Genomic DNA, 7,983 nt, shown 5'->3' with positions numbered 1-7,983 from the left:
CTCTGTCCAGGGGGCTGGCTGTCGGCCCGAGCGTGGCTACGGTGCGGGAGGGGCGGCACACTTCCCTGCACCACCTCCGCCGCCCGTGACCCATCGTACGGACTCTACCCTCCTCGCTGCTCTCATCATTGCTCGCGCTACGGCTGCGGAAGGATGGGAATGCATGCGGGAGGCCGCCCTTGCTTGGGAGCGCGAGCGTGATGCGGCCGACGCGTTGGCCCACCAGATCGTTGAAGCAGAGCAGTTCCTTAGCATCTCATCCTCGCCCGACGTTGGGAACACATCCTCAGCATCGGCCCCGGTCGTCTAGCATGATCCGGCTGACCCCCACGTGGTGTAGCTCCACTACCAGGCCGGGGGCGTCTAGAACATTCGCCTCCTCGTCCCGGTCGTCCTCGAGCTCGAGTCCCCCTCCTACGCTCACTAGAGGGACTTGGTCCTCCTCACCCTCCGCCGCTACGCCCTCGACGACCACGTCCTCCTCGACACCATGGGGGAGATCCAGACCCCCCTCGTGGCTACGCCTCGATAGCATCGTCCTCTCCTGGATTCTGGGGATGATCTCCCTGGACCTCCACGACCTCATCCGCAACACTCTGAGCGCTCGCGGGGCCTGGCTGACGCTCGAGGGCCAGTTCCTAGGCAATGCTGAAGCCCGGGCTCTATGACTCGACGCGAGCTTTTGTACCTTCGTCCAGGGTGACCTCTCCGTCAGTGAGTTCTGCCGCCAGATGAAGGGCATGGCGGACTCACTTAGCGACCTCGCCTGGCCCATGGAGGACCGTATCTTGGTCCTCGACGTTCTCCGCGGGCTCAGTGACCGCTGCTCCTACCTCGGGACGTGGATAAACCGGCAGCGGCCCTTCCCCACCTTCCTGCAGGTCCGTGATGACCTTGTTCTGGAGGAGCATACTTAGGGCCTCCAGCCTGGGTCCACCTCCGCCCTGGGGTCCTCGTCCTCCTCGACTGCTCTCGCTGCTACTCCTCCACCCCGTCCTGCCCTGCCACCACAGTCGTCACTTCTCGGCCCTCTTCCCCCCGGGCCAAGCGAGGGTGGGGGGGGCGTGGCGGTCGTCGTCGCCAAGGTAGGGGACGTGGAGCAGGTCGTGGGGGCAACACGACGCCGCCACCTCCATGGGTTCACCCTAGCCATCCTTCCACAACCCATGGTTAGGGCGCATCTCCATGTGGCCGTTCCAGGCTCCCTGTGGCGAGCCTCACCCACCGGCGGCCATGCTTGCTGGAGCTTCCTCGGGGTCTTCCTCCGCGACCCCGTGGATGGCACCACCCGCGTCTACATGGTCCGGGCCTGCCGGCTGGGACCAGGCAGCTTTGGCCCACTCTTTCAGCACCATGGCCCTGACACCTCCAGGTGGGCCAGAGTGGGTCGCTGACTCTGGGGCGACTTACCACACCACCCCTAACCCTGGTATACTTTCTTCTGTTCACCCTCCTTCTTCCTCTCTTCATTCATCCATTATGCTCGCAAATGGGTCCTATCTTCCAGTCACCTCTGTGGGTGCCGCTGGCCCCCATGGTTCCTTTCGTCTTCTTGACATTCTTGTTGCTTCTTCTATGGTTCACAACCTTCTTTCCATTCATCGTTTTACAGCTGACAATTCTTGTTCTGTGGAGTTTGACTCTTCTGGTCTTACTGTGAAGGATTTGGCTTCTCGACGTCCTCTGCTATGATGTGATAGCTCGGGGCCCCTTTACACTCTTCGCTTTTTTGTATCTGCTTCGCCTCCTTCACCAGTTTTGTCAGCTGCCTTCACCACCACTACTTCCACTACTTGGCACCAGCGTCTCGGCCATCCTAGACGTGATGCCCTGATGCAGCTCAGTCATAGTTCCGATATTTGATGTACTCAGGCTCATGATGAGCATTTGTGTCATGCGTGCCAACTGGGTCGTCATGTTCGTCTTCCTTTTTATAGTTCTTCTTCTCATGCGGCCCACATTTTTGACCTTGTACATTGCGACTTATGGACATCTCCTGTCATCAGTACTTCTGGATACAAGTACTATCTTGTGGTGGTTGATGATTATTCCCATTATTCCTAGACTTTTCCTTTACGTGCGAAGTCTAATGCTTTTCCCACGCTTGTCCACTTTTTCGCTTGGGTGTCCACACAGTTCGGCCTCACCATCAAGGCTGTCCAGTGTGACAATGGTCGGGAGTTCGATAACTCCACCTCTCATGCCTTCTTTCTCTCTCACGGTGTCCAGTTGCGCATGTCTTGCCCGTATACCTCCTCTCAAAACGGCAAGGCTGAGCGCATGATTCGCACCACCAACGACACTGTGCGTACTCTTCTCCTTCAGGCCTTGCTCCCTGCTCGCTTATGGGCAGAGAGCTTACACACCTCCACATACCTCCTTAATCGTCTTCCTTTCGCGGCTTGCCCAGCTCCCATACCACACCACGCTCTCTTCGGGACCCCCCTCGCTACGATCACCTTTAAGTCTTTGGGTGTGCATGTTACCCAAACACCACCGCCACCGCTTCTCACAAGCTGGCTCCCCGTTCGACTCTCTGTGTCTTCCTTGGGTACTCTCCGGATCACAAGGGGTACCGATGCTACGACCTTACCTCTCGTCGCATCCTCATCTCTTGCCATGTGGTGTTCGATGAGTCTGTCTTTCCCTTTTCCACCACTCCCACTCCCGCTTCCACTTCGGAGCTTGACCTCTCCTCTGTGTTTCCTACTGACCCGGTGGTCCAGCCACCTTTACCGGTGTTTCCTGTAGGTCCTGCTACGTCTCCTGTCGCCTGTGACACCTTGGGGCCTCTACCTTGCCCGGGTCCTGAGGGATCACCTTTCGGCCCGGCCTGTGTGCCTCACACAGGTCCCGGGTCAGATCCTAGGTCGGCACCTTCGACTCCGGCCCCACCGGCACGTCGCCCAGCCGGTGCGTGTCCACCAGCGACGTGCTCCCGGAGTGGGTCCCGGGTCGGCGTCTCTAACTCTGGCCCCACCAGCACGCTTCGCCTAGTCGGTGCGCGTCTACCAGCAACGTGCCTGGCTAGCGCCGCTGCCTTCGTCAGCACCAGTGGCCCCCTCTTCGCCGAGGTCACCTACACCACCGGCGATGTCTTCCCCGCTTGTGACACCGACCCCGTCGCCGCGGCCCCCAGCTACCTAGGTCGCGATGCCGGTGTACCACGCTCCGCTCCTTCACCGACACCAACGTCATGTTCACCCAATGGTGACACGACCCGCGGCTGTTACCTTGCAGCCCCGGGCTCTTGCAGCGATGCCTAGGCCTGGGCAAATTACCCGATACCCATTACCCGTACCCGAATTACCCGAATCCGGACCTGAATTACCCGAACCCGAGGTACCTGATCCTAAATTCGGATAGCGATTTTGATTACCCGAAATTAGTTTGGGTAATTCGGGTAATATCCCCCGGTACCCGAACTACCCGAATTACCCAAATATTTGTCTATATGTTTGTATTTATCATGTGTTGTTAGTTAAATATTAGAACTTATCAATTTATTAGAACATAATTCTCTTTGTTTGAACAAGTGATAGTAATATATTATTCTCTACAAAATGATATTAAAATTCTATACAAATTGCTGCTAAAATTATATATAAATTGCTATTGAAATTTTGTATAATGTTTTTTTTTTAAATTCGGGTAAATCGGGAATACCCGAACCCGAACCCGAATTATCGGGTATCCGAATTTGCGGGTAGTGTTTTTTTGGGACTAATATCGGGTAACAATTTTCATTACCCGAATTTTAAATTACCCGAATTACCCGACCCGAAAAAATCAGGTAACCCGAATGCCCAGGCTTAGCGATGCCCAAGGACTCGCAGGTCTCCTCGGTACCCTCTTCCGTCCACGAGGCTTTGCTGGACCCTCACTGGCGCTGAGCGATGGAAGAGGAGTACGCGGCCCTCCTCGCCAACCAGACTTGGGATCTTGTCCCTTGTCCGCCAGGCTCCAACATCGTCACCGCCAAGTGGATCTGGACCCACAAGCGCCGGGCTGACGGCACTCTTGAGTGTTACAAGGCTCACTGGCTTCTCTAGGGCTTTACTCAGCGGCCCGGTGTCGACTATGACGAGACCTTCAGCCCGGTGGTGAAGCCGACCACCGTCCGCACGGTGCTCTCGCTGGCTCTCACGCACGGCTGGCCCGTGCATCAGCTGGACGTCAAGAATGCCTTCCTCCATGGCGTTCTCACTGAGATAGTCTACTGTAGTCAGCCGACGGGGTTTGCTGACTCTTCTCGTCCCGACATGGTATGTCGGCTCAACAAGTCTCTCTACAGCCTCAAGCAGGCCCCCGAGCATGGAACCATCAATTTGCTGCCTTTCTACTAACTCTAGGGTTTGTGGAGGCTAAGTCAGATACCTCTCTATTCATCTATCACCATGTTGCTGAGACTGCATATCTGCTGCTCTATGTTGATGACATTGTCCTCACAGCCTCCAGTGAGTCACTCCTTCGACGGATCATCGCCTCTCTTCAGCAGGAGTTTGCCATGAAGGACCTGGGTGCACTACATCACTTCCTTGGGGTCGCTGTTGAGCCTCACCCTGCTGGATTACTCCTTCACCAGAGGCAATACACTCTTGATATCTTGGAGAGAGCTCGGATGACTGACTGCAAGCCCTGCTCCACTCCAGTTGACACACAGGGCAAGCTCTCGGAGACTGAGGGTACACCAGTGACAGATCCCACTACATATCGGAGTCTTGTCGGGGCACTTCAGTACCTCACCTTCACCCAGTCGAATATCACTTATGCAGTTCAGCAGATCTGTCTCCATATGCATGATCCCCGGGAGCCACACCTCACCGCTCTCAAGCGGATCCTACGCTACCTCCGCGGCACCGTCGACTTCAGTCTCCAACTTCACTGACGGTCGTCCTCCACCGAGCTCATCGTCTACACTGTCGCTGACTGGGCCGGGTGTCCGGACACCCGCCGCTCCACCTCCGGCTACGCCATCTTCTTAGGCGACAACCTGGTGTCCTAGTCATCCAAGCGCCAGCCGGTCGTCTCCCGCTCCAGTGCCGAGGCAGAGTACTGCGCTGTCGCCAATGGTGTGGTTGAGGCCAGCCGGAACCGCCAATCCTGAGGGTAGTGGCTTTGCCACCATGGTCATGGCGACGGTTGTTGGAGCGCTGGCCACCGCCAGGGGTATTGCCAGGAGCAGCGCTAGGACCACCAGTGTCACCGTTCGGTGAACGCTGAGGAGTAGGAGATGGCACAGTGATGAGAGCGTGGGTGGGGGAGCATCATTGGTGACATCGCCAATGTCAATCTCTTCAAGGAGGAGCAGGGTGCATGCCTAATCAAAGTTAGGGAATGGACGCTACATTTCAGGTTATAAACCATGTGGCCAAACTTCCAGTTAAGCCCTCGAAGGAGTGTTAGCATGAGGGTCCGATTAGCAATGGGATCGCGGAACTCAGCGAGGGCGCTTGCCATCGTCTCCAGGCACCGACAATAGTCGGCAATGGACAAGGCCCCTTGCTTGAACATGCGAAACTCGGCAGAGAGGAGGAACTCATTGTCGAGCACCGACCAGGTGATGCGGGCGTTAGGCTCGCGAAGCATGAACGACTACTGAAGATCAGCAGTGATGGTTCCATGGATCCAGGTGAGGACGATGCAATCCATCTGCGCCCACACCAAGCAGTCGAGATGGCCACATCGGAGAGCACGTGATCCGTGAGTGCATACTTGCTGAGGATAACGAGGAAGATGTTGCACCATCGATTCTAGTTGTTGGCGGTGCGATTGAACGTGACAGGGATGAGCACCTTGATGTCGACGATGGTGAGGGCCTAGGCGTGGACGGCGGCGTGCTTCGTCTCATTGGCATCAAGGGCAGCAACGTGGTCAGCCTCACCCTTGGTAGTGGCCTTGCACTGGAGATGCTCCTCCTCAGCAACAACAGTGGCGGTGGCGGCGATATCTGATGATGCCATGCGTGGTGCCTATGGGTACGCACGTGTAGAGGAAGGGGGATGGCAGATGAGATCCTAGTGACGGCAAGCCAGCCGGCGAGTTGTTCTTGGTGGCGGTGGCTATAGGTTTTGTGGAAGCGGAGAGGTTGCAAGAGCAAACCGTCTCTTGATACCATGAGAGAATATTAGGGTTTGGCTAATGCTCAATTAACATTGATTTGTGGCAACAATTAACATTGATTTTATGGAGACGGTCGGGTGGCTGGCTAGTGGGCCTTTCATACGATTAAAATCATTTCTTCCTATTTTTAAAACCTAATTTATATTTTGTGGACAAGAATTTCCATAGGTGGTTGTCTTAATTGAACCGCCTGTGGAAATCGTTTTCCGCTGGTGGTTCTCAGTTAGCCGCTAGTGAAAATATTCATTTCCACTAGCCCCTAGCACTAGCGGTTGTGAAAAACGACTGTGCAAATGGGTTAGGATCCACCTGTATAGAGCTTTTGTGTACTAGTGTTGAGTACATACAGGCACGATGGGGAGCCAGAATTGGTGGGCCCATGGTCCATGGACTCACAAAGTACTCAATGGTTGTCATATATACAATCAATGTTAATTGAGCATTATCCCTACCCTAACTGTTAACTTGCAGAAGAGAGACTAGAATCATGGTGATCCCTCCACCAGAAAGGGCAGCTAGAGTCACACGTTTCCTTAAGCCCTACCTGTTGAGGATGCATTTCACAAACAAGTATGTACTCAGTATCTGCGCAGGTCATCCACACCCCAACATTAACGTACGGTTGCACATTCTGCAAGCTCCGGTGCAAATACACTGCTGAAAGTTTATATTATTTTTTGAATATCTTAACAACTTTAAATGTAAAAACTCAAAACTATAAAATTGTAAATCGCACTGAGGGCTACAATTTTGATATAAAAAGTATTTTTATTTGATGTCTTGTAAAAAAGATATTATTTCTTTAATGCGACAAGTGTTAGTATGTGATTATTATGTCGCTGAAATCTTATATAACTTTTTTAAGCATATTAAAGTCCTCAAATGAAAAAATGTAAAACTAGAAAGTTATAGATTTCATCGACATCTATAATTTTAATATAAAAATCATCTTCATACGATGTCATGTTGAAGAGTTATATTTTTTTCAAAAATTCAGTCTTGTCACGCGACAAGGTTTTCTATATCGGAAACACCGTATGACGTGGCATATCTTGCCACACCAACGCATGTGGCGCAACAACGTTATTTGGTCACGTCAACAAGATTGGCACCGCCAAAAGGTTTAGATCTATAAAACTTTTAGACATGATTATTATTAAAATATTGAATAATAAAAGATTAAAATATAAAAAATATCAACCATTTTTTGGGTATCACTGTTGGGCGTCATAATGATGGCCGATTTCTTTTCCAGCGATAGTATTTGTTGGATATTTTGGACCATGCTGGTATGTGCGACTGCAGGCCCTGAGCACATATGTGGATACTCACTCCATGTTGTCTACTGCTGACACAACGTTGGTGTCTGATCCTACTCACTCCGCAGCATCGCACAGTATCTTACTTTTACTCGTCCGGATATCGTTTATGCTGTTCAACAAGTGTGCTTGCGTATGCAGGACCCCAAAGACCCTCATCTTGGTGCTATGAAGAGGATCCTGCGGTACTTACAGGGCAGCAAAGGAATTTGGCCTCCATCTCTACCGGACGTTGCCGATTGATCTACACTGATTGGGCCAGATGCCCTAGTACTCGAAAGTCTACCTCTGGCTATGCTATCTTGTGTGGGAACAATCTCATCTTCTGATCTTCTAAGCGCCGCCCGACAGTATCCTGTTCAAGTGCTGAGGCCAAGTATCACACGGTGGCCAATGGCATCACTCAAGCCATGGCTAAGCCAGCTCTTGGGTGAACTCCGCTATCCCTACGTTGTGCCATCATTGTTTATTGTGGTAACATCAGTGCAGTCTACATCTCCATCGACCCCGTTCAAGACCAATGCACTAAGCATATGAAGAT

At 52.8% G+C, this 7,983-nt stretch overlaps 1 protein-coding gene across 1 annotated transcript; it reads left to right on the top strand.

Moving 5' to 3' along the window:
- Nucleotides 3,897-4,888, top strand: LOC110431103 (uncharacterized mitochondrial protein AtMg00810-like). The gene is made up of 3 exons (XM_021449803.1): nucleotides 3,897-3,944; nucleotides 4,053-4,265; nucleotides 4,586-4,888. The coding sequence occupies exons 1-3, from the start codon at nucleotides 3,897-3,899 to the stop codon at nucleotides 4,886-4,888; spliced, it is 564 nt and encodes a 187-aa protein (XP_021305478.1).

Source organism: Sorghum bicolor, chromosome 10 (genome assembly GCF_000003195.3).
Source record: "Sorghum bicolor cultivar BTx623 chromosome 10, Sorghum_bicolor_NCBIv3, whole genome shotgun sequence".
In the NCBI taxonomy this organism is placed as follows: Eukaryota; Viridiplantae; Streptophyta; class Magnoliopsida; order Poales; family Poaceae; genus Sorghum; species Sorghum bicolor.
This window is presented reverse-complemented; position numbering and strand designations above follow the sequence as displayed.

Excerpts from the sequence above, each read along its gene's own strand:
- LOC110431103 (XM_021449803.1), top strand. The coding sequence starts at position 3,897 with ATGGAAGAGGAGTACGCGGCCCTCCTCGCCAACCAGACTTGGGATCTT. Across the intron at positions 3,945-4,052 it reads CCAACCAGACTTGGGATCTT|GGCTTTACTCAGCGGCCCGG; the intron begins GTCCCTTGTCCG and ends TGGCTTCTCTAG. Across the intron at positions 4,266-4,585 it reads ACTCTTCTCGTCCCGACATG|AGGCAATACACTCTTGATAT; the intron begins GTATGTCGGCTC and ends CTCCTTCACCAG.